This window comes from Gadus morhua, chromosome 12 (genome assembly GCF_902167405.1).
Source record: "Gadus morhua chromosome 12, gadMor3.0, whole genome shotgun sequence".
Taxonomy (NCBI): Eukaryota; Metazoa; Chordata; class Actinopteri; order Gadiformes; family Gadidae; genus Gadus; species Gadus morhua.
The window spans coordinates 17,873,635-17,900,940 of NC_044059.1; the positions used below are offsets into that span (position 1 = coordinate 17,873,635).

General features: G+C 43.6%; 1 protein-coding gene across 8 annotated transcripts; it reads right to left on the reverse strand.

Moving 5' to 3' along the window:
• Positions 1-1,036: 1,036 nt before the first annotated feature.
• Positions 1,037-26,986, reverse strand: slc5a9 (solute carrier family 5 member 9). Of its 8 annotated transcripts, XM_030373184.1 has the most exons (15): positions 26,829-26,971; positions 25,541-25,617; positions 25,320-25,438; positions 25,097-25,168; positions 24,807-24,911; positions 22,088-22,252; positions 21,560-21,665; positions 16,959-17,039; positions 16,459-16,664; positions 6,793-6,928; positions 6,006-6,113; positions 5,553-5,703; positions 3,917-4,085; positions 3,570-3,785; positions 1,158-1,499 (listed from the first exon to the last, which is right to left on the reverse strand). In XM_030373184.1, exons 3-15 carry the CDS (start codon positions 25,425-25,427, stop codon positions 1,158-1,160), a joined length of 1,965 nt encoding a protein of 654 aa, XP_030229044.1. In that variant the 5' UTR covers positions 25,428-25,438; positions 25,541-25,617; positions 26,829-26,971. The 8 variants fall into 8 exon arrangements, 6 of the variants coding, with proteins under 6 accessions (XP_030229045.1, XP_030229043.1, XP_030229047.1 ...); XM_030373185.1 differs by lacking the exon at positions 25,541-25,617 and having other exon boundaries at positions 1,037-1,499; positions 5,553-5,725; positions 6,109-6,113; positions 26,829-26,984; XM_030373183.1 differs by lacking the exon at positions 25,541-25,617 and having other exon boundaries at positions 1,037-1,499; positions 26,829-26,984.
• Between the last annotated feature and the right edge of the window lie 320 nt (positions 26,987-27,306).

Here is a 27,306-nt window from a genome sequence, read left to right on the forward strand (position 1 = left end):
GTGCGCGGCGCGCTCGCAAGCTCAGTGATACCCTTACCAGCACTTGCAATGTTTAGTGTTTTGACATCTTAAACAGATATTTGATGTGCAAATATTAGTAAACTAATAGACTAAAATTGTCTTACAAATGTAAGATAAATATGTAACAACATATTGTTGTTCACGCACCAACATACATGACCACAATGGCCAGGCCATTTAAACAAAAATGTCTGACCAGTGTGACCACTTAATGTTCATACACACAGTACTAATCTAATATCTAATCATATCACAAAGCCGCTGTCACAATTACACCATGAAGTTTGTAAACCATCAACATCATTTTGCATCTTGAGTTGTGTAGTTGTATAACCAGATTGTTGAATCTGTAACTACAAATATTTTGAAGTGGTATATATTTGTTAATAGGCAGACAATGTTTGAATTTGCAGAATCAACATTGTGGTTGCAGATATAAATTCTACAGATTTGCAAATTACGGGTGTTATTCGAACTAGAGTTATGGCACAAACTTGACGGGAACTACATCAACCAATTGGGATAGAGGGATCCCCCTTTTCTTTTGTCCAATTGGGGAACCATTTGAGTGGAGATTTGTATTGTCCATTGTTTGTTAATTGTTATGTTGTAAAAAGTGATGCGTTATGTGCAGTTTTCTGTTTGTGTTGAAAAGTAGTATCAGGGATGAGTCTCTCTTGCTGTTGACCGACCCTCCTGTGTTTCCTATCTGAGTGTCAGTTCTGGTTTGGTAATGTTCCATTTTGCCAATGTTCTGGTGATTGTGCCACCTCAATGAAAGGAATTTCCTTCACTGTAAAAGCTGCCTTCCATTCATAAATGGCAAACCGTACAAGTTACAACTCCTAGTTGCTCGATGTGCAGAGATGTAAATGATGTAAACTTTTCACAAGTGCAGATACAATTTATATGTGCAAAACAAAAAGATTGACCTGTGTACATCTGGACTTACTATTTATTGGTTACCTGTGCAGTCTGTCTATCTATTTCCGCTGTGAACAGAGGACAAGTGTGGAAGTAGAGTGTTAGCCATACAACACCATCTCTTTATTCAGGATTTCTCCATGGTTAGTAGGTATAGTTCATTTACACTCAGGTAGTGTTACATTTAAGTAAGAATATTCAGCTTCGTAAAACTAGGAGAAATATCCCCATAGAAACACATTAATCGTCAACAATATTATGGCATTAACATTACATAAGTTCCTCGCCAGTGGATTCTCTTTCAGAGAAAACACCTCCATGTCTGTTGCCTGTCCATCGGGGCTTCCAGCAGATACAGACCCAGAGACTGGAACATTCTGTCCGCAGATCCAATTAATGACCGTCCTGCACCACAAAGGCAGATTATTTGTGCCCTTGTTTGAGCCAGAGTCTGTGAAAGTGCTAGAATCAGAGGTCCCAGATGCTCTCCAGGGGCTCACGAGGTCAACACAATGTTCCTGGCTGTGTCTCGTCCACCAGGTTAGCCTGTGTAACTACAGAAGACACACAACACAGATAATATTGATTAAGTGGTACTAGATTCTGATGTAAACCTCTTAGCTGTTCAAGCATTTGCTATTTTTGGTGTACATCTTTATCCTGCTATACTGATTACAATAATACATTTTAGGAATTTATCCAAAAAATGCTTAAACTTTTTTGTGTATGCTTGCCACGAAAATCGAAAATCCATAAACTGAACAAACAGATGTTTTACCAATTGAAGAAATAATAAGGTCCCATGGCATGCTACTTCATGGATGCTTATATATAGGTGGTAGTGGGCCCTTAATATAGTATTTGAAGACGTTCAAGAAATCCAACCTTGGTGCAGAATTACAGCCACTACGAGCCAGTCCCACAATAAGCTTTCCACAAACGTGCTGTTTCTTAGGGGCGGGTCAAGGTGGAGGGTGGGGTTGAGGCCCTGAGTAGCTTGTGGCCACGGTACCATACGGTAGTGTTTACAGTGGATGTATCGCAATGGCTCAGATTCATAATATCATCCGGAGGCGCACACAGCATTTGGCTGTGTTCTGTAAATATTCTAGAACACTCCGGGTGCTGCGGCGTGAGTCCTTGAGCTCTATATCTAAATAATATCATATTATACATAGATATTTATATCATCTAATAAATATTATCATAGCCAGAAGCTGTGTGCGACTCCAGAAGACATTATGAATCTCAAACGACTGCGTCAGGTTCTCCAACGTGTCTGGTTCTGCCACTTCCACATCAATCTGAAGTAGACTGAACCGCGACATGGAGGAGAAAGGGAGTGTTGCCCGCGGTTGTTGACTGCAATTGTCTCCCGCCTGAGCCCCGCTGCCCGCTGCCGAGGCACCACCGCCTCGGAAGTGGGCCGCGCCGTGGTGCCTCACGGCGGTGGTGCCTCGGCAGCGGGCAGTGCCGTGGCACCACCGCCCACACACACACACACACACACACACACACACACACACACACACACACACACACACACACACACACACACACACACACACACACACACACACACACACACACACACACACACGTGGCGCTCGCACGGTCGTAGCTCATTGTCTCATTGCTGGGCCAAATTCTCTGGGCAGGCAAGGCAGAGAAAGGGTAGGTAACATGGCCCCATATGTCGTCATATGGGGCCAAATTCAAAATCGGAGCGTCTGAGCATTTTTCAAAGGTGGAGCAGGATACCTAGTGCTCGTTTTACAGCTAACGCCATTTCTAGCTACTGAGGGACCATAGGCAGGCTAGGGATCTCATATTAATGTTAGAAAACCTCATGAAGTGAAATTTTCATGCCATGGGACCTATAAAAGCTGCCATTGAGAATGCATCTAAGAACAAAATCGTACAAAAGCTGATGCAAACCCATAGGACTAATATTTTGATCTGCTCCACATATGATCAGAGAGTTTGATGACACCCAGTTACAACATGGTCCGAATCGTTCTCTAGCTACATCTAGACAATGGTCAGTTTTGATCACATATATATTTATATATACATATATATATATCATATATACATAGATATTTTCTACTGGGAAAGCATTGTCGTTAGTCCTGAGTGCTTAACAACACAAGAAGGCAGCATGTAATGAAAAGCTATTTTGATGTTATCGACTGCAAAGCTTCATCGTGCATACCGGAACATTTACACAGGGTTTTTCCAGTGGATACATAAATTGCCTTTATAATATTATTTTGCAATTTCTTTTTAAAAGTTGTAGCAAAAAAAGTTAGATGGCCAAGAAGCAAGAAGCACATTGCCAATGTACAAGAGATTGACAATGAATTAAACGTTAATTCACACCTATTTAAGTTAAATTCACATATCCATAATGGCATTAATAAGCCAGGTCTCGTATGCTGCATACATACGCAAATGGATGCATTTCCCACCCTTGCAAAGCTGACACAATATAGCATTTCTTTAGGTATGGTTGGTTTTTTCAAACCCTGATTATTTTAGCACACTGTATAATTATTCAATTTTTATTTTATGCCAGGCTCATGACTTTAACAGTTATTTTTGTGCGTGAGTTGCATCCTTACATGGGCTTCTGGTATTGGCAGTGTTGCCAAGCTGACAGCAGTAATCACAAGGCAAGTGAGGACCAACAGGATGAGTGCAAAGTAGAGGTAGTGGACCTTAGCTATCAAGGGGGGCCGTAGGTCCTCATGGCCACAGGAAGGAACTGTATATATGAATTCTAGAACCATCCTAACTGCCCCTACGATTAGCCCCGTCAGCAGTCCCCAAAAAGCACCCTGCAAAAGAGAATGACAGATCAAAAAAAGAAACTCACTTGAATCTCACCTTCCTCTAATAATACTTCAATTTTTCATTATCTTAGAACTACACAGGTGTGTTTAGTGCACATGTGGCTGATTGCAAAAACCTGTTCATTGACGCGTGGCCAGAAGATTGCCATCATGAATACAGCCGTAATTGGAGGTGCTAAACAGCTTGTAACTGACTGTATATAGTCAAAGAGTCGTCCGCTGCTAGCCTTCTGGATTACCGGTATCCACGCCAGGCTAACACACACCATGGCCAGAATAAACAACCTAGAAATAATCACACATTACAGGTACCGCTTAAATTAAAGTAAGACAAACTTTGGAATTGGGTAATGGCGCACATGCACATGTACACCCAGCTCATGAAAACACCAAAAGCAGTTTCTCAGAAAATTTGAATATTGTGAGAAAGTTAAATATTTTAGGCTCAAGGTTTCACTCTTTTCAGCTAATTGCCTCCAAATACCTGCAAAGGTTTCCTGAGTCTTTTAATGGTCTCTCAGTCTGGTTGAGTAGGCTTCATAATCATGGGGAAGACTGCTGACTTGAAAGTGCTGCAGAAGACAATCATTGACACCCTCCACAAAGGTCATAGCTAAATAATATGCTGTTCACAGATTGCTGTATCCAAGCATATTCATAGAAGGTTGAGTGGAAGGAGAAAGTGTGGTAGAAAAAGGTGTACAAAAAACAGGATAACCGCTGCCCTGAGAGGATGGTCAAGCAAAGGCCATACAAAAATATGTTGGAGCTTCAGAACGAGAGGACTGAGGCAGGAGTCAGTGCATCGAGAGCCACCACGCACAGACGTATCCAGGACATGAGCTTCTACAAGTGTCGCATTCCTAGTGTCAAGCCAGTCCTGAACCATAGACAACGTCAGAAGCGTTTTACCTAGGCTAAGAGAACTGGTCTGTTGCTCATTTCATTTGGAAATCAAGGTCCCAGAGTCTGGAGGAAGAATGGAGAGGCACAGAATTCAAGTAGCTTGAAGTTCAGTCTTAAGTTTCCTCACTCAGTGATGATTTGAGGAGCCACGGGGAGCCACCTTCTTGTGTTGATCCAGTGTGTTTAATCTTAAATCCAAAGTCAACGCAGCCATCTACCAGGAAGTTTTAGAGCACTTCATGCTTCCTTCCCCATCTTTATCGAGATGCTTATTTCATTTTCCAGCAGGACTCGGCACCTGCACGCAGTGCCAAAAGTACCAATACCTGGTTTGATGACAAAAGGATAACTGTGCTTGATTGGCCAACAAACTCGCCTGATCAGAACTCCATAGAAAATATATGGGGTATTGTCAAGAGGATGATGAGAGTCACGAGATCCAACAATGCAGACGAGCTGAAGGCTGCTATCTAAGTAACCTGGGCTTCCATAATATCTCAGCAGGGCAAAAGGCTGATAGACTAAGCATTGATGCAGTACTTCATGCAAAAGGAGCCCCGACAAAGTACTGTGTGCATATTCAAGAACATACTTTTCAGAAGGCAGATATTTCCGTATTAAAAATATTTGTACTGGTCTTATGTATTATTCAAATTTTCTGAGATACTGAATTTTGGGTTAACATGAGCTGTAAGGCTTGGAATATTTCACTATTGGTCTAATGAATCTATATAATATATCACTTTTTTAATTGAATTTTTACTTTTTGAAACTTTTGAACTTTCCACAATATTCTAATTCATTGAGATGCACCTGTATGCCTGTGTGGATGCATTTTTGTGTTACCTGCCGACCACCATTAGCTCCTTCTCAGTAGCTCTTGGCCTGGCTCTGTTATAGAGGTCTAACGTGAACAGAGTAGAGCTGCTGTTGAAGATGGATGTCAGGGAGGACATCAAGGCCGCCAGCATCACGGCTAGCATGAGACCACGGAGACCTGTGCAGAGACATGAAGAAAGCTACCATGCTTCCTATTGTGTATGCCCACTATCAAGTACATCTGGTATACCCTAAATCGTCATAACCCAGATCTGTCACATACTCAACTTTACGTTTGCCCTTTTCTACACTATTTCTATTTACTGAATTCTTATTTATCTCATTCATACCTCTTCTTATTCTTATTGAAAATAGTTTTGCCCCCCTCGGAGCTAGGTCAATGTTTTTTCCCTAGCTAATAGGGCTCCTCTTAACTATCTGTTTAACCTAAGCATTTTCTTGAGTATATATGTTTCTTACCCATCGGCATGAGTTCCACTACTAGTTTAGGATAGGCGATGTTGGAGCAACCAACTGCAGTACCACACACACTCTGGCATACTGCTGGATCAACACAACCTACCTCATCTACACATATAAGGAGATGAACAAAAAATACAGAAGGGATACAAATAATCAGTTTGTTGGATGGGTTCCTGAAAAGTTAGGCTTATACATAAGTATATATGATGTTCATAAGAAGGTTGTGATGGTTCATAAGAAGGTCTAATCACAGCCGTTGGGACAACCAAAGAGGACTCCTATCAATAAAGAGTTGCCAGTTTGTCGATGCATTGATGAGGCGTCAAGGCAAACACGTTTGTGGAGAAGACAGGTTAACATTTTACAAACATTCATACATTCATAAATATATAGTATTGGCAACATGGGTTAGTTGTAACACTTACAATTCCTCCAATAATGAGCCAACTAGAAGTCCCAGTAGTAGGATCCCAGGTATAGGAACTAAATTTAAATATAGACTGTCAGGTGGAAAACTAAGTGGCTCCATAGAAGATGTGCCACATTTCCGCTTTTGAAGCGAACCTTTTACAGTTTTAGGGAAGAATAAATTTTTGTACCGCTTAATTGTTTGTATTGCAAGAATGCACAACTGGTTCAATTATTGAAGGTAGTTACAAATAAAGTTGCCGATAGTTGTTACAAGCATGTTGCAATTTACCTAGATAAATGCATACAATATTTTTCTTATGTAAAAAACTAAAAGTCCAGGCTAAACAAAGTAAGACCTTAACTATTCACTCACTTGGAAACAGGGCGCGACTTATCATGCCTGGCATGACAATGAAAAACATGGGCAGCACTTTAAGATATCCTCCCAAAATACACCCTCCTTTGGCGTGAGACAGGGACTTGGCTGACAGTGTCCTCTGGACAATAACCTGGCAATAAAAACAGAATAACAAATCGGTTAGGGACACAGGACACACACTTTCAACATTGATCAAAGCTGATCTGTGATGTATTATTTTTAATAATGAAAATTACAGTCAATTATGTTGAAAAAATGGTTTATCATTTACTAATAATACAAGGCAACACCGAGAAACTAACTGACTCAATCAATGAAGTCAGTAACCATTTTTCTTTTGGTAACCCTTCCTTTTACAGTCCCCTAATTACTAGGTATTTACCTGGTAAATAAATGGTAAATATAGTATATTATTGGGTAATTACCACTGGTAATAAGAAGGTAAATACAGAGGAACTACTAACTACTAGTACTAAGAAAAACCTCCACTATTACCCATCAACTCAACTAAGTACCGTGTAGTTGTAACTGTTTTAGGATGGTAATAACTCACAATTGTTTACTTCCCAGGAAAGTAGGCAACCAATTCTTAGAAACAACTCTTCTATTACCCATCAATTCAAGTTACAATTGTAGTTATCCAAGGTTTAAGTTGGTAACAGCCCAGCCCGGTAAACATTCATACATTCATAAATATATAGTATTGGCAACATGGGTTAGTTGTAACACTTACAATTCCTCCAATAATGAGCCAACTAGAAGTCCCAGGTGTAGGATCCCAGGTATAGGAACTAAATTTAAATATAGACTGTCAGGTGGAAAACTAAGTGGCTCCATAGAAGATGTGCCACATTTCCGCTTTTGAAGCGAACCTTTTACAGTTTTAGGGAAGAATATATTTCTGTACCGCTTAATTGTTTGTATTGCAAGAATGCACAACTGGTTCAATTATTGAAGGTAGATACAAATAAAGTTGCCGATAGTTGTTACAAGCATGTTGCAATTTACCTAGATAAATGCATACAATATTTTTCTTATGTAAAAACTAAAAGTCCAGGCTAAGCAAAGTAAGACCTTAACTATTCACTCACTTGGAAACAGGGCGCGACTTATCATGCCTGACATGACAATGAAAAACATTATTGGGTAATTACCACTGGTAATAAGAAGGTAAATACAGATAAATGGTAAATATAGTATATTATTGGGTAATTACCACTGGTAATAAGAAGGTAAATACAGAGGAACTACTAACTACTAGTACTAAGAAAAACCTCCACTATTACCCATCAACTCAACTAAGTACCGTGTAGTTGTAACTGTTTTAGGATGGTAATAACTCACATATAATTGTTTGCTTCCCAGGAAAGTAGGCAACCAATTCTTAGAAACAACTCTTCTATTACCCATCAATTCAAGTTACAATTGTAGTTATCCAAGGTTTAAGTTGGTAACAGCCCAGCCCGGTAAACATTCATACATTCATAAATATATAGTATTGGCAACATGGGTTAGTTGTCATAGATTTATAAAAGGTTTATTTGATTTACCTCAGAAACTACTGAATTGTTTTTATTTAAATTGAAAAATTACAGCAATACTTACCTGGTAACAACCTCTGCAGGAACAGTTTTCCTCATGGTACATCTTCTTAAATACTGGGCACGAAGCCTTGATTGTTTCCATGGTATTGTAGCGACCCTGGGACATTTCAAGAGTTTGTGTATTATGTGTTGCATTGTATTTCATTGTCCGTTATGCCAGTTGTTCTATGTGCATGCATTGGAATGTTCTACTTGTCAATCAGTGTGGGGGGCGAATCATCAGGTCAGCTGGGGGAGGGGCTTGGGAGAACAGGAGGGTGGTGGCTTGCACGTTGAAGGGATGGGGGTTGCCCAGGTAACCGGTTATTGTTGGTGTGGATTTTGGCCGTTGGTTACGGGTTACAGTGACCAGGTTTCTAACATTAAAGTTCCTACAAGTACTTATGATTGGACATTGTTATGTCACCGGCGAGGTCATTACATTGGTGTCAGAAGTGAAAGCTTTTGTAAATTAATTCATTCATTATTTTTTTTCGGTCCTGCTGTCGGCTGAAGCTTCGCCACTAGCTCTGTTTTTGTTGTCGCTTTTTCTCAACAACAATAATGCTCCCTGAGGACTGTCGGGTGAAGATAGAGATGGACGACTACGGCGAGGGGCTTGTGGAGTAGCTTCGGAGTCTCTGGTGAGGGGAAGAACCCAACGGGAACCGGCCGCCGTTGAAAAGCATGGAGATTTTTCCCGATTAGTTCGCAGCGCCAACTGCCCGTGGCCGCCACAAGACGGCGACAGACATGGCGGCGCCTTTCTCACATCGAGCCCGAAGTCCATCAAGACGCCTAGATACACCGGTAAGGATGACTGGGAAGCTTTCCACACGCAATTTGAACTTTTGGCCGATGCTGCCAGATGCTTCCGGCTGCCAGTGAAGGTCAAAGCGCTGCAGCCTGCGATTTGTTTGGCGGATCATGTTTGTTGCTGCTTAGCCCAGAGGACAGGGGGGACTATGTCGCCCTAGTGGGGGCACGAAGGAGGCGTTTTGGTCTGTCTGTTAAGCCGGGGCTAATGCGCTCAGAACTCTGTAATAGGTGTAGGAAGCCCGGGGAGACGCTGCAGGCCTTGGCCAACGATATCAAGAGCCTGTCTCAACGAGCATACGTCCACATGCCGCCAGCCGTGCAGAGCGAACTCGCTCACGATCAGTTTCTCCAGGCCCTTTCCCCTACAGAACAGCTAGCCCACCCGCAGACTTTGCAAGAGGCCCTGGAGATGGCCATAGAGAGGGAGCTGGTATGGGCTGGAGCCATCGACCGTCATCCTGCTCTTCAGCCGATGGTGAGATCGGCGAGGGAGAGGAGTGAGGACTCGCAGAAGTCAGCCTGGGTGAACAATCTCACTGAACTTGTCCGCGCTGTCTCTATGCAGGCGGACCGCCGCTCCCCATCTTGTCGAGGGCAGGGGGTCTGCTGGGGCTGCGGGCAGCCTGGCCACCTTGTCAGAGAGTGCCGTAAAGCTGTGAGAGCCCAGGGAAATGAGCCAGGGTCCACTGGCCCTGCCCCCGTACCCCCACCGTCATCGTCTGGAGGAGCCCACCATCACAGCCGGGGGGGTGGGGCCGCCAGAAGCAGATGACAGCATCCTGGAGCCTGTTGTCATGGTGGGGCGGACCTGGGCGGGAGACTTTTGTCATGTTCCTGTCACTGTTGAGGGGGTGGCTTGTTTGTCATTAGTCGATACATGGTCTACAGTGACCCTGGTGAGGCCAGACATTTTGCCAAGCTGGACATTACTCCAGCCTACAACTGTGCAGCTCTGCATGGTCACGGGGGAGAGGGCTCCCATGAAAGGGAAGGGGTTGTTGTCCATCTGCGTGGGGGGAAAGACTGTCCTCCACGCAGTGTGGGTAGCAGCTGTGCAGGACCCCTGTATCCTGGGGCTGGACTTCCTGCGGTGCACAGGCTGCCAGCTGGAACTGGAGCTGGATTGGCTTCCAAGGAGGGCCCACAGTCTATATGACCCCGCCAAACACCTCCTAAATTCGGCCCCCACCGACAACAGCTCAGATGGACCGTCACATGTCCCCGGCCCCCTTTACCCCCTTGCAAAGACCTTCCAACCAACCTGTCTTCCCGATTCCTGTCCATCGACCTGGTCTTCCTTCCACAACACTTCCCCCTCCCTCCCATCCCCTTGTGTCAATGTTGCCACCCCGGAACCCCACTCCATAAGCCTGGGCCCCTTCCCCTGTCCTGCCCAGCTTCCCCAGACAGGTGAGGCGACTGTGCTGTCTACTGTGCGGGCTATATGGCAGGGGCACTGTGATGGACTAGGGGTTCTCAAAGTTTTGACAGCTGAGGGCCAATTTAGGAACCCAGAATTTGACTGAGGGCCACCAAAGGAAAAACTTTTGGCGGGAACTTTTGGCATCAGCATCCCAGTGGTGAAAAAAAACATTGCACCATGGACCTCTGGGAGTGAGGTCAAGTGAGCTCTAAATCACGAAACTGAGGTTCATCCTTTCAAAGTAATGCAGTCGGATTAAAACTAGCAAATGAAACAGGATTTAATTGAAAGCTAGAGAGTCGAATTTTCTCTTTATATTTATTTATTTTTGTTTACATTAATATTGATATAGTAAAAAAATAAAAAATCAATAAAGAAAAATCTTTTTTTTACATACATCTGTATGTCATTGCGGGCCACCAGGAATGTTTCTGCGGGCCGCCATTGGCCCGCGGGCTGCAATTTGAGAACCAATGGACTAGACCCTCAACAGCAGGAGCAGCTGTGGCGACTACTGGCGGAGTTTAAAGACAGCTTTGCCTTGAATGAGAACGACGTGGGTCAGACACGACTGATGCAGCATGAAATCAACCCTGGGGATGCCAGGCCCATCAGAATGCGCTCACGTTGCCTGCCCTTGGCCCACCAGGAGGCTGCGGACCGGGCGCTGTGGGAGATGCAGCAGGCGGGCCTCATAGAGACCTCAGATAGTCCCTGGGCAGCAGCTGTGGTGATGGTGCCTAAGAAGGGGGGTAAGTGGAGATTCTGTGTCGACTACAGGCCTCTTAATGCAGCAACAAGGAAGGACTCCTACCCCATCCCGCGCATTGATGAGGCCCTAGATGTCGTAGCTGGGTCGTCCTGGTTCTCCTCACTCGACCTCTGCTCTGGCTACTTCCAGTGCCCTCTCGCCCCTGATGCCAGGCCCAACAATGCATTCTGCGCTAGCAGAGGATTGTGGCAGTTTCGGGTCCTTCCTTTAGGCCTCTGCAATGTACCTGCGACCTTCGAGATCCCCCGGCAGCAGTGTATCGCCTACCTGGACGACATAATGGCACACGGGGGCTCCTTCAAGACAGCCCTTGCCTCACTGCGTCAGGTTCTGGAGAGAGTAGCTGCGGCGGGCTTGAAGCTCCATCCTGATAAGTGCCATTTCCTGAGGAGAGAGGTAACTTTCCTTGGTCACAAGGTGGGGGGAGAAGGCATTAGCACCATGGAGGACAAAGTGCAAGATGTCCAGGACTGGCCCACCCCCACTGACACCAGACAGCTGAAAAGCTTCCTCGGACTGGCGTCTTACTACAGGCGCTTTGTGAGGGGCTTCTCCTGTGTGGCTGCTCCCCTGTTCTGCCTGCTACAGGACAGGGAGTTTTGTGTGGGCAGAGGATTGCCAGTCTTCCTTCGAGACCCTCAAGGGAGCTCTCACCAAAGCCCCGGTGCTCTCCCCTCCTGACCCTGCCCTGCCCTTCATCCTGGACACGGTCCCTAGTAACGTTGGCAATGGCGCCGTGCTGACACAGGAGGGGCCGGAAGGGGATCGGGTGGTGGCGTATTACAGCAGGACATTTAACACGGCTGAACGCCGCTACTGCATCACTCGTCGCGAGCTGCTGGCCATTGTTAGAGTTGTATGCCACTTCAAATACTACCTCTGCGGCCTGCTCTTCACCGTAAGGACTGACCACTCCGCGCTCCAGTGGCTGATATTTTTCAAGGAGCCAGAAGGGCAGGTTGCACGGTGGATCGAGGAGCTGCAGTCCTACAGCTTCAGTGTGGTGCACAGGGCAGGGGCACGCCATGCTAATGCAGACGCCCTCTCCCAACGCCCCTGCAGTCATGATGGCTGCCACTACTGTGAAAGGAGGGAGAGCCGTGAGAAACGCCTCCAGGAGGAGCGATTTTCTGCAGTAGAGGTGGCGTCCCCAGTCTGCTGTGAGCTAGGAAGGTCGACACTGCAGGATGGAGACGGCAGCAGAAGGTAGACGCAGACCTTCGACCAGCGCTGCAGTGGGTGGACCTGCAGCAGCGGCCCCTATGGGATGAAGTGGCCGTTCTCTCCCTGGTCACCAAAGGACTGTGGGCTAAGTTTGAGGCCCGGCGGCTGTGGAATGGCGTGATTCAGCGGGCCTGGAAGGAACCCGCCACCGGAGAGGTGAGGTGGCAGGTGGTGGTGCCTCACTCTCTGCGTGGGGAAGTGCTTCAAGCGGTCCAAGGTGCTGTGAGCTCTGGGCACTTTGGGGTGACAAAGACCCTGTGTCGCCTCCGCCTTGGCTTCTAATGGGGGCAGTCCAAGAGGGTCGTCGAGGACTTCTGTCGCCGCTGTGATGGCTGCACAGCTCGCAAAGGCCCCGCTGAAAGGTCCCATGCCCAGTTACAGCAGTGCCCTGTGGGGTTCCCTATGGAGAGGGTTGGGGTGGATGTGGTGGGCCCGCTACCCTGTACAGAGAGGGGGAACAAGTACGTCCTCACGGCCATGCATTATTTTACCAAGTGGCCGGAGGCATACACTCTGCCTGACCAGGGGGCAGAGACCATAGAGGACGCTTTAGTCGGGGGGATGATTAGCCGTTTTGGGGCAGCGGAGTCCATCCACAGTGACCAGGGGAGAATTTTTTTGCGGCTTTATGTAGCAGGCTGGACATGCAGAAGTCCCGTGCTACCTCCCTGCACCCACAGAGTGGCGGCTTGGTGGAGCGATTTCATCGCTGTATGGAGCAGGACTGGGACACTTATCTGCCTCTGGTGCTCATGGCCTACAGGTCAGCTGTACAGGAGTCGACGTCCTGCACCCCTGCTCTGCTGATGTTGGGCAGGGAGCTTCGCACCCCAGCTGACCTGGCGTTTGGCCGGCCGGCCGATTCTCCCCCTGTTCCTCCCGGCCCAGAGTATGCCGGGAGACTCCAGGACCGCCTGGAGACGGCTCACTCCTTCGCCAGGGGACAGCTGCTGAGGGCAGGGGTGAGGCAGAAACAATGAAGTGCGTTCTCGTGGCAGACACTTAGAGGCTGGGGAGCTGGTCTGGACCTACAGCCCGCAAAGAAAGAAGGGAAGATGTCCAAAGCTTGATAGCGAGTGGATCGGGCCATGCAGGGTCCTGGAGAGGATGGGGGAGGTGGTGTACAGAGTCCAGCTACCACCTCGGGAAGGAGGGTGGCCCTCCACAGAGACAGGTTGGCCCCTTATCGAGGCACCGTCACCCCTCAACCTGGTCCAGCGAGCCCCGCCCGGGTGCGAATGGGCCCCAGACACGCACACCTCAGTGTTCTGGCCCTAGGCCCCCAACTAACCCTTAGCCCTGTCTTCCCGCCCTGTCAATCACCACAGTGAGCAACTTGGCCCCCAGCCCTGCCCCTCCCTTTTCCCCTGCCCTCCCCCTGGCCTGTCACTCGTGGGCCCCTCTCGCCCCCAGGCGCTTCTCCTCAGCCCCCCGTAGCCCCAACACGGCCTCGTAGGGAGGAGAGAGTGCCGGGTTGCTTCCGGGACTTTGTTTGTTCTCTCGAGGACGAGGAACATTGAAGGGGGGAAGCAATGTAGCGACCCTGGGACATTTAAAGAGATTGTGTATTATGTGTTGCATTGTATTTCGTTGTCCGTTATGCCAGTTGTTCTATGTGCATGCATTGGAATCTTCTACTTGTCATTTATTTCCTGAAATTATTCCATTGTAACGTCTATCCCACCAGTCTGTGGGTGTAATTTGTAGACGGTCCCTAAAACAGGTAGCAGCCAGACAGAATGTAGATGTTGTTGCACAGACATCGATAGCAACAACATTTCTTTGTTATTTTTTCGCGATACGGTGTCCTAAACTGTCCTCAACATACTACACCCGTAATGTAGTGCAAGTGTGTTGATGAATCTGATTGCGTGGTAAACCAAAACTGAATATCCGGCAAATATCAAACTGGCTGCTAACTTGTACCTGCTGAGGCAGCATGTTCCGGTAGAGCTGCTCTTTAGCAGCGCTTACAGAGCCTGGCCCCTCCCATCCTAATAACTGTATTCATGGGACAGAGCCCGATTAAATAAATTGTAATAAGTTGGGTGTTATAGGTTTTAAACAACATGTCCGAATTGCTTGCATGACAGAAGCTCCACTAGGTCGCTGCTAAAACACTAACCGAAGCTAACAGCCTGTCCCCTCCCGTCCTTTTAACTGTATTTATGGCTATGCCTTTGTTTCTTTTTAATATGACCAAATACAATGGCCAGAGGACCAGCATCCTTTCTTAACTGGCAAACAAAATAATCTTTGAGTTTTACATGTTCTAGAAATGTTCATTAATTGACAGTCCTAATGTTTATTTTCTTGTCTTGGAGATTTGGAGGTACCAGTCAGGGCTTGGTCAGCCTAGAAATCCCAGGTGTGGAGACTGCGGGGAAACCGCACAGAGAGGACACTAAACAGCCATCTCTCATTCACCGAGTGGACTCATTGGTTTTGCGAATGACCAAAGATGCTCCCCAAGGCAGATTGCTGCATGGCATTCGCCACTTATTCAAATTGTAGAGGTTGCAGCAGTCTGCATTTTGGTCACTTGCCATAACACTGTCATGGTTTTATCAAAACACCATCAGTTACATTTAAACTGAGTTGATGTTGACGGCTCTTTTTTTATCCGATGTTTTCAGTGTTCAGTGCCTGTTTGTGAGAAATGCATTGTTTGAAAGATTACCCTTTGTTTTTGTTTAATTTTAATATGCCTTTCATCAACAGTGGTTTGGGGTTTTATAACTAAAATTAAAGTGCTTAACTACTGGTGAACGATGTTGCAGAACCTATATGGTACAAGTTTGTGTTGATTGCATGGAAAAGGGAATAATCTATTAGAAATTATATGGTAAGAGCCTGGTAATACCATGGAAGCAAATAAGGCTTCCTTTTACAGTACAGTTTCAGCTTACTTACTGGGTAAATTGTCATGTTTTACTTAGTAACGTTGCAGAACATATATGGTACAAGTTCCAGTTAACTGCATGGACAATGGAATTATCTATTCCAAAGGAATAGATAATTGTATTGTTGTATTTAAGAAGCTGCACCATGACACTAGAGGAAAACTGTTCCTGAAGAGGTTGTTACCAGGTAAGTATTGCTGTAATTTTTCAACTTAAATAAAAACAATTCAGTCGTTTCTGAGGTAAATCGAATAAACCTTTTATAAATGGGTGTAGCTATGAACAATAACTAAATAAAAAAATAGTAATTTATTGGAAAGTACTATGTTAATTTCTAGATGGTACATAATTAAACCTGAGCTGTTACCAACATAAACCTTGGATAACTACAATTGTAACTTGAATTGATGGGTAGTAGAAGAGTTGTTTCTAATAATTGGTTGCCTACTTTCCTGGGAAGTACACAATTATATCTGAGTTATTACCACCCTAAAACAGTTACAACTACACGGTACTTAGTTGAGTTGATGGGTAATAGTGGAGGTTTTTCTTAGTACTTCAGCTGTAGTTCCTCTGTATTTACCTTCTTATTACCAGTGGTAATTACCCAATAATATACTATATTTACCAGGTAAATACCTAGTAATTAGGGGACTGAGCTTGACTTCCGCTCATTTTGACCCATAATAATAACACAAATTATTATTATGGAGAATTTCTGTGTTCCCTTTCCTCTTAACATGACACCTAAATATATCATATAACTCAGTCATTCTGTAACTCAGTACCTGTGAGGACGACATTCAGGAGAGTGGTTGTTCATGAAGATATTCGAATGATTCCATGTGCTTGCAACTTGTCAATGAATAATATAAGAAAATATATACATATGTATAAACATAAACACAAAACTTAAGACGTGAAAACATGATTTACCTGATCAGTACACCAGACCCAGGTAGATAGCACGGTGAGTCCAAATAGCAGACCAGGCCAGGGTATATCCCCCGAGATAGGGTCTCTCAACAGGTGGAATGCATCACTGCGTGTCCAGTGACATGTGGTGTTAGCAACGGTTACATTAGGAACTGCAGAGGGGTAGCGGCTCAAAAGGCCTTCATACCAGCCGACTTCTGCGAAAGCTGATACACAAAGACAATCAAATAAATCATCTATCAATTCAAAAACAAAGGATGAAAACATTGAACTATTTAGCTTGTAATTCAACTCTCCAATCAGATTAGTTTACGTAAGAAATATATCCTGATGGGCTGCCCCATTAAAATGATAACATAATAGTTACTATTATCAAAAATGTGTTTAGCTTTTTTGTGACTATTTTTTTTACCTTAAAAACATCTTTCATGTTAGTAAATAAATGATAATGCAGATAAAGAGTCACGTTTTGTGTGCTCTACCTCAAATAAATAACCAACCTATGAACATCAGTGCAAAGGCCCCAGCAACCATGACAACCGTCTGCAGGGCATCGGTATACATCACTGCTGTCAGGCCACCTATCCAAGCGCACACAAATGGACAGCTTTAAGAAGTTAAATTGATATATTTATATCACTGTAGCACAGTTTATACGAAACATATACTTCTATGTTCCATATAAACAATGTATGATTTCTTAGGTTTGAAAATGTATTCTCAATGTGTAACATTTCAACTAGCTCTTAGATTACAATAACCTGGAAATATCTAGAGTCAGTGCTGTTGGATAGTGATTTCAATAATGTTATCAATAAGATCCCAGCCTGTAACTGATATATTCTACAAATAAACAATGCTGGCCAGCCCCTTCCTCTACTTTGTAAGTAAGAGGGGGGGGGGGGGGGGGGGGGGGGGGGGGGGGGGGGCTCCTTTTATATATTAGGTAAAAACATCGAATTTGCCGAAATTTAGTGATAGGTTATACAATTTAGTAACCTTTCCTTTTGAACTTTTGCGTCACGGTCAAAAAAAAAAAAAAATACGAAATGGCCCAGGTTAAGTGTAAATATTAATATAAAGCACATATCTGCCTTTTTTTCATAAATATCCTTAGTACATAATGGGGTGCAGTAAGAATTAAAAGGCGTCTTCCAAGTAGCGCAAATAACATAGATAATAAGGAGTGAATCACCATTGTGCGAATTCCCTACTAGACCAAACGAGACTCGTAATGGTAGGTAAAAACAATACTTTATTAAAGCTTGCAATTGTGATGTAGAACAAATTAAAAATAAAACAAAGTGCTTGCATGATATTGAAGCCTACCAGCGATCGTTAGTTAACTTGTGTGGTGGTGCCTATTTGTTTACCCATGTGCCATGGCAACGCGATTGCTACCTGCTGTAGTACTCTCATTGGCTGAATCGATGAGAATGTTTTAGACTCAATCAATAAAAGGTCGCGGGGAGACAAAGCTCTGGGGTCTCATTTATAAAACTGTGCGTGGGATCGCTACTAAAAGTGTACGTACGCCCAAAAGCCAAGTTTTGCGTGCGCCAAAAAATATTCAGATTTATAAAACCCTGCGTACGCACACCGTACGCAATCTTTTCTTTATAAATCACAGACTGCCTACAAGTGTGCGCAGCTGAATCAGCTTCACGTTCCGCCCTGTACACGCCCCTTTTTAACCATAAATGGTCAATGCAAATGACCTCATGAATTCGATCTGCATATAAAACAGACTCAGATGCAAGTATTATGTCTTGTCGGAAACAATGGCAGAAGTACTGAGAAAAGCAAAAAAGCGAAATTTCACGGAGGTTGAAGTGAAGACACTTGTTGGTGAGATGGAGGCCCGAAAAGTAGTTTTGTTCGGCGGTCACGGGATTGGGATCGCCAACAACAAAAAGCAGAGTGAGTGGCAACATGTTGCTGCAGCAGTGAACTCTGTCAGTAGCAAGGAGCGCACAGTCCCAGAATTAAAAAAGAAGTGGTCTGACATAAAGTTACATATTTTTATGTAGCCTACCAATAAATCGTTATGGTCCCTAAAGACCCTCCCCCTCCGAATCTTGTCATTTGCATGGTCCGCCAGAAGTACCATATAGGTGCAGCATTACCACGGCGCTCACCTCTGTATTTATAGGGTTACGGTAATAAGACTGACCGAGAACACCTTGGATAATGAGTTTGTAATCACCCACGTAAAATGTTCTTGAACATAACCCCTTTTTAATGCCTGATTTGTCATGAAAAGCATCAAGAGTAGCGGACAACGATTGTGATGAGGAGTGTGGCTTGGTTTTCCACACTTGGGATTTAATTGACATATGATTATGTGTTTACAGTGTCACATAAAAATATTATGTTATTGACACATGTTGGACAGATGCTTTACTCCATGCAGTCGCGCCGTCAGTGGACAGTATGGAGTGACGGGATTTAATATAGAGAATTTTTTTTAATTTATATTCTAAGGAGATGTTTCTGGAGTTATAACTGAGAAATAACGCAGTTGACTTAAATTATTCTGATTACATAGATTTAACGCATGATACGGGTTGAAATTAAATTTATGAAGGGCAATGATAAAACATAATCGTTCTTCTCACTCTACAATTCTTCGGTCTGACTTCAGTTCACCACCACAACATCTGTGTCGCAAATTCTCCTTTTCCTCCAAACCATGCGTACGCATGGGTCAGAGTTTGCTTAGGGCTGCGCACATTTTCCCGTCAAGTTGGTTTTTTATAGATCACAACCTTGGCGTGAAAAGTCACGTACGCAACTTTCAGCCCCGTTTTGTGCGTACGCAACGGTTATAAATGAGACCCCTGTTCGTTTGTATATTTTATTTACGTGACCATATTTCTCGCAAATTCCTTTCCATTCGCCATATTAACGCTATGTACATGCTATGTACACGCTATGTACATTTATATAATATTAATAATATTTTAAATATTTTTCGCAATAATAAAAACTCGCCAAATGTGGACAGAAGCAGCCCAAATTTTATACACCCGCCCAAGGTATTTTTTCCCCGCCTGACATAAACAAAAGAAGCACAATTGGGCGGAAAACCACCCAATCGGGCAACACTGGCAACAATCCCTTTCTCCTCCATGTTGCGGTTCATGTAGCCTACTTCAGGGAGTCAAAGCCAAAGTTCCTTTCCCCCAAGTCCTTCTCAACCATGGCTGGGATAACCCTTTACTTCCACATCAATCTGAAGTAGACTGAACCGTGACATGGAGGAGAAGGGATTGTTGCCCGCGATTGTCTCCGGCCAGAGCCCGGCTGCCCGCTGCAGCAGAACGGTTTTCCAAATAACAAAGAAGTGTACAACACTTGCGTTAGAGTGTGTGTATTCACACAGACACGTGGCGCTTGCACGGTCGTAACTCATTGTCTCATTGACGGGCCAAATTCTCTGGGAGGGCAAAGCAGAGAAAGGGGAGATAACATGTCCCAGTCGACCTGACGACATACAAGGAAAATTCCAAATCGGCGCGCCTGAGCTATGTTTTTTCAAAGGCAGAGCAGGATACCTAGTACTCGTTTTACACCTAACGCCATTTCTTCATTGCTACTGGGGGACCATAGGCAGGCTATGGGAACTCATGCCATTGGACCTTTAAGATGCTGCTGGATTCATCATTCGTTGTTGGTGCAGGATAAATACCTCAATAATTCTCAATAATGTGGTCAGGTCAAGTAATGATTTCCCTTCCTTTCACCTTAAGCGGCTTGAATCCAGGGCCCCGTTTCCCGATAACGATGGATCTTCACTCGTAAGGTCATTCTCCCAATGGATCTTTCGAACCATCGATAATTTCTTTGGAGCATTTCCCGAAACTCCTCTTAAAGGCACCCAGTGCAACTTTCGAGGCTTAAAAATAAACATTCAATTTCTAGTCTTTTTTACACGTAGTAAGTTTCAATAACTCCATACCATTACATACCGACATTCAAGCAGCAAAGATGAGACGTCGTTGTGTGGTGAGAACTGATAGAAAATCGATAACAACAACAATGCCGCCATTTTCTTTATTTTTTGTAACCTACAATAAATAAAGCAGGCTTCCAGTCAATGGAAAAATGGCTTCTCCCCACCGGCGATTGTTGTTGTTTACGATTTTCTATCAGTTCTCACCACACAACGACGTCTCATCTTTGCTCCTTGAATGTCGATATGTAATGGTATGGAGTTATTGAAACTTACTACGTGTAGAAAAGACTAGAAATTGAATGTTTATTTTTCATTGAATGTTTACATAAAGTTGCACTGGGTGCCTTTAACGTGAACGCGCATTCGCTGCACTCACGACGATTTGTACCTGTCCGCTGACATGTTGCTGAAACGGGCTATGACGCAGGGGGAGACGCAGGAATGTCTGAGGAAAATGGGGTTAAAAAGGGTTAAAATATCTCCCCATCAAGGCCAACCGCAGAGTAGCCTACGATATATGTCGGCCTAGGCCGACATATATATCAGTCCTAATCCTGAATGCACTGTGCATACATTTATTCACGGCATTTCCCCCCCTGAAATAATTCCATATTACAAAAATCCAAAATAGCATTTATCTTAATGTGCTGATTTTTTAAACATATATTTTGCGCAGCAAGAGAGCCGACTTTATCTGATATAGGACGTAAATATGGGCTATTATGACACAGCTCTTCTCAATGCCGTGGAACGCTTCGTTCACTTGCATGGGCCCTTCACAACAACGCCAGCTTTTTCGGTTGCTAAGCGACGTCAACGTCTTTGGCTAACTATTTCTCTGCTGATCAACACTACGTATGGTAAGTTGGTAACAAATAAATTGTAAAAAAAAAAAAACACCTTGTGAAGTTATTTTTTCGTTGGGATCTCGCTTCAAATACCAACAGTGACGTCACCCAACATCGCTGATGAACAGGTAAGCATCATACGATTTATGTGTGTGTGTTTGTGTGTGTGTGTGTGTGTGTGTGTGTGTGTGTGTGTGTGTGTGTGTGTGTGTGTGTGTGTGTGTGTGTGTGTGTGTGTGTGTGTGTGTGTGTGTATGTTTGTGTGCATGTGTGTGTTGGTGTGTGTGTATGTTACCTGCCACAGTATAAACAGCAGTAATCGCCAGCAGAATACCAGTAGATAAGTAAAGGTCCCAGCCTAAGGACACTTGGATGAACAACGCACCCGAGAAGATATCTGTCTGGATAGAAACAAAGATAAGACAAGACAAATTAACAATTTCAAACAACACACAAGTTAGATTTCAATGAGGTTTCATCAAGAAAATATGTTTTTCTCAGTTTTTTTTGTTTAATTTCTGCATTACGGTTGCTGTTGAAATGGGCTTCTAATATAAACTTTTTGCATGATTCAAATGTTGCTGAAAGCTGACCAACATAGCTTGGCATTGTTTTTGTGATCTAGATGACCAGAAACCTACAGTACAAATGATTAATTGATTTACTGTCACAGCTGGTTTAGCAATAGAGCTTTTGAAGAGGTGCTGGTCGTAAAAAATATTATATTGCATTCAATGGATATTCTAAAATGATAATTTCATTTTTTTTATTGTGGTTATTATTCATAATTAGGTCATTGTGTATGAGGGGCAATGTGACTTACAGATATCTTTGTTAATATGTAGAGTACAAGAGACAGAACCGACATGCAGAGGCGGATCCTCTGTCCCCCAAAACGTTTGGCCAGGTACTCAGGCATGGTCACCACACCTGCCGAGATGTACACCGGCACAAAGATCCATCCCAGAGCCAACAGTACCCATGTTGCCTATAGAAATACACATACAGTCACATGCATAAACATAAGCGATTATTAACTCCCATCTGTTGAATGAATATTGAGAAAGCATCCGAGCACAGACTTATATGTTAGTATCTTATGGTTTTAGAAGCCACCATCACTTTTTCTTAAATATTAGAAAGATTTATCCCCACAACATTGTCAATACATTAAAACACCTACACAAATATTAAGGTGCATGCCTGTGTTGAAGCACTACTAGACCATACACTGAATGCAAGTTTTTTATATCAGAAGTTCTCTGTCATCGTCATCTTTAGAAATCTCCAGGAATAACCCCCCATTCATCTGACACCACAGCATCTTACAGAACAAAACACAACTGCAAAACCAAGATGATGAAGGATGAATATATTTAGCTACTAAGACATACAAAGGTTTTCCTTCATTTGACAGCTTGTGGTAGTGATTAAGCACCCCTAATCTCCTCTCAGATGCTGAAGATGGGACTCAAACTCTAGAAGACCTCTATCTTGGTTCAATGACTTCAGATCTGTGGCGTTGCCCTCACACATCATGAAGACCTTTGAGAGGTAAGGCAGGGGTCGGCAACTAAGTATGGCCTCGGGCCAATTTTTTTCCAGCCAGTAGGTGGTGGGCCAGAACATTATCAAATCATCATCAGCTAGTTCAAGGAATTGATTAATGAAAGAAACTGCATCTGGAACTGCGACGCAGGCCCGTCAGCTGGTTAGTCATATGCTTACCAAGCACTAGATGACTCTTAAAAGACGTACATATAAACAAGTGTATGCCCTAATCACGTAAATGTCATGCCTGATCACGTGGGGTAGAGGTGTTGCTGCACTGTCTCCACAGAGACAACGCAGTGATATCATCATGAGCAGTTCTAACTGGAGAGAAATTGAAATGCGCGAGCTGCTGATCATGTGCGAGAAGGTGATTCAGTCATATTAAACAAAAACGTTGAAAGATGGTGCGATCTGCGAGAGAGACGCAGGGGATCTGTCCTTACGAGCCTTTTGTCGGGATAAAAAACCCTAACCCGTCCCTAACCCAAAAGTGGTCAGCAAAATAAAGTATATGTTGGCGTTTTTGCACTTGAAAATAGTTAATCGCGTTTGTAGCCTACACTCAGACGTGAACTAATTCTTGCATGCGGGTGTCTTCATTCATAAAAACTAAGAAACATTCGGGCACATGCAAATTCTAAAGTGATCTAGACTCTGCGCAGCCCCGCCTTCTCCAGTGAACCAAGAAAGCCTGCGCCGTGATGAACGGGGGATTTTACCCCCTCGGTTTTACACAGGAAACTTGAAATAAAACTGTGAAATCGCTTGGCGTGCCAAGCCTCGACCAAACCGGCTTGGCAGTGTAGAAAGGCCTTATGCTGGAGAGAGGGCAGTGCGCACCTAAAAAAGCAGCCAACCACTCTTCAAACACTTCACACATCACAACACAACACAACACACACACCACGGCGGGTGCTGACTGACTGCACACACACACACACACACACACACACACCACGGCGGCTGCTGATTGACTGCACGCACACACACGCAAACGCACATATACACACACCATGGCGGGTGCTGACTGACTGCGCACACACATAAACCTCCGTTCCTAGCCTACTCACTGTTAGAAGAGCTGTAGGCGAAGTAGCCTCATGAGAGACTCTACTTGTCAACAGCTCCTGCCTTTCTCTACGTGCAGTATCACACAAAAATACGTAATGTCGGGTAGCCATGGTTGTTGTATATAGGCCTATAGAGGGGGGTTCCATTTCATTTAATATTGCATAGTTTCCAATAACTCCCGCTCAGCCCCTTGCAGCTTACGCGTGACCGTGACAAGTGTGTCTCTAACCTTCCGGGAGTAGTAGCAGGATTTGATTAAATTCAAAAACCGTTGTGAAAGAAAAAAAAGATTGTATCTGGCCCTAAGCTAACAGATATAGATATTCAATATTAAAAAAAAAATCATATAACTTCAGAATAATGTGGCGGGCCAGATATTATTTCTGGCGGGCCAGTTGTGGCCCGCGGTCCGCCAGTTGCCGACCCCTGCCGTAAGGCATACATCACATACATTTTTATCAATAATGGGTTAAAACCAACTTAAGTATGAGTGAAAAAGACTTGGGGAGGGTGAGCATCCTCTGAATACAACCCATCTGAAACAGGCAAATGTAGCACTCTGATCATGGTACATTTCTCGCCACACTTTTTTCTATCTGAAACTACCTTCGTAGGATTAGCATCACGTTATCTTATCTAATCTCATTTTAGGATGGCCAGGAAACTACAAAGTCCACATTGCGGGAATCTACAGTGGGACGACTTTATCATAAATTTAGCCAGCAGTGCCAAACAGTGTCGGTGTGAATTGACAAGGCAGATGTCATGATTAAGTGAGACCAAAGGCCATCTCTGTAGCTGGGCACGGGTTAACTATACAAAAGGGCACACACATCCATTTGGTCACATATTCACACTAGAAATGCTCTCATTTTAGGTAGTTGACTAATATAGGCCTATGTGCATGTATTTCTTACATTCCATTCAAAACCGCCAACAGCAATTCCTCCCGCTGCTCCTGTGCCGGCCAGACCAATGAATAAACCACTGCCAACATTACTGGACATCAGAGAGGACCCAATCTGTTATGAGGAAACACAATAGTAATTATCTTATGAACGCATTTTATTACAATGATCTATAAATGTACATTTGAAGATGCGTATTAGATATTTTCATAGAGTCGATTTTGGTGTCTTTCTTTTCTCCAATTAACTTTTCATAAAAATGTTTGAAATCAAGCGAAATCGGAAAAACAAACACTTACAGGCCACCAGCTCATTGAACGACCAGCCAAGAAGTACCCTCGCACACTACTGCGGTTGGCTCGGCATGATGACTAGAGAAAAGAGTTGACACATTGACAGTAACAAATTGCATCATTGTGATTGACTTTTAGAGTTTTTGTCTGGCCTCAGTCACAAACGTAGAAGAAAACATGCATGAGGCACAACATACAACATTGTAGGATGTTTTCAAGCAGAACTTGCCCAAATCCCCACCGCCATGACAACTATAAAGTAGATAACAACAACGGCTATATCTAGAGCATCCAGGTGGAAACTGATGGAGGGAGACATCGTTGCACTTGAAGCCATAGAGCCAACATCTGTGGGCAAAATAAAGATGCTAATTAGAACATTTTGTTGGCTGCATTGATAGGAATAAAACGTATGAATAACAATAGTTGAGCGCTGCATGCAGCACTCACCTAATCAATGATATCAGCCCTCTGAACTTAGTGGTACGTGCGCAGTAGGACCCACTAACCCAGGGCTATTCAACCTCCTTAACAAGTGGGCCGAAAAGGAAAACCACTGGGTTCATGGGCCACACAGAGTAAAACTACGTCAATGAATCGCTACAAATAAATCGTAATTAAAGTAGTGTTAACTTAATATATATAGTACTACTACATGGAATAAACTTGTCAGACGCATTCCTTCCTTCTTCACTTTTAATCGTATCATTATAAAAGATTTCGTTCTCACATGTTTTGGACACACGTTTAGAATTCAACAATGTTGTTTGAATCATCACAAAACAGAACTACTGTACATATGACACATTTTGAGCCAGTGAGTCAGTGAGAAAGATTGCACTGCCTTGTTTGCCTAGTTTGGCTCATCCTGAGACACTCATGCAGCTTCTCATAGGTCATCGAGCGACGTGCCCTTGTTCTGATGGCATTCATATCAGAAAAAGCTAGACTCATACATATCGGTTGAGCCAAACATTGTCAGAATAAGTGATGCCAGTTCCTAATTGTGGGGTACTGATACTGGCTAGTATCACCGGCAACACACAGAAACCTGATTTGCATGCAACTATGTTTCTCCTTTATTTTATTTATTTTTTGCATGCAACCTCTTGCGGGCCAGAAAAAAATTAAGAGGGGCCGCTAGTTGAATAGGCCTGCACTAACCCATAGCTATGGAGTTTATAATCTATTGACCATTCGATCGAGTGATAATGTTCAAAACGTGTGCTCAAACACAACCTCATGAGGGGTTGTGTATCGTGACGTAACATCAAAATGACGGTCTTCATTGGAAGCTTACTTAAAAATATAAAAGCGTTATAATGTTATGTTGAAAAGATAAACCTGTTTGGGTTGTGGCTTGCCCGCGCAGCAATTTTGAGGTTTTAATTCCCTAGGGTGAGCACAAGATCTTACATGAAAAACAACATAAATGGCTTTAATAGCACACCTTATTTCCATAATAGGCCTGTTTCTTCGTAAAACAAAATCTTGTGTAATGCTGGAACAGTTTGTAGGCTGAATTTTTAAATAAAGAACTTGTTCTTGATTTGTTGATCAGCTTTGACTGCTCTCCTTGTAATATATATTTTTGACTAGTGAGATCTACTTAATTCTGTTGAATATATCTGTGATTATTTGAATGCCATCTACAAAAGGGAAAAAAAATACGCTCTGTAAAGATTACAGTATGTATGAACAGCAGAGCGAGTTAAACTCAATAAGCAAGGAAACAGACCTGTATGTCCAGCAGGCATGTGGAGTTCAGTCGTCTCAAGAAAATACTCCAATGAATCCCGAACTGGTCCGTTCCTGAAAACCCCTAAAGAATGTTCGAGTTTGGTGCTGCTTGTGAACCTGTCTGTAGGCCTACAAACATTGTCACCTTATAGGTTGTAAATAATTAATCTGTTTTAGACAGTAAATCCTTCCGGTTAGTTATTATTACAAGGGGATACTTAATGTCCTTGGTATGAACGAGTTAAACATTATGTAGACTCAGCATTCTTTTTGATTTAGGCCTAGAAAAGCATTCTCAAAACAAGTTATCAGTACTGTGTTCTACACATAAACAATCGAATCAAGTTTAAACTAATTAAAACTACTAATTTATTGATACCCCAATCATAAAAACAATCCAACACACTTCTCTTGCTCATAGACCATCATCATTCATTTGATTTTCATACATATCGTCCAGTTATTACAATATAGGA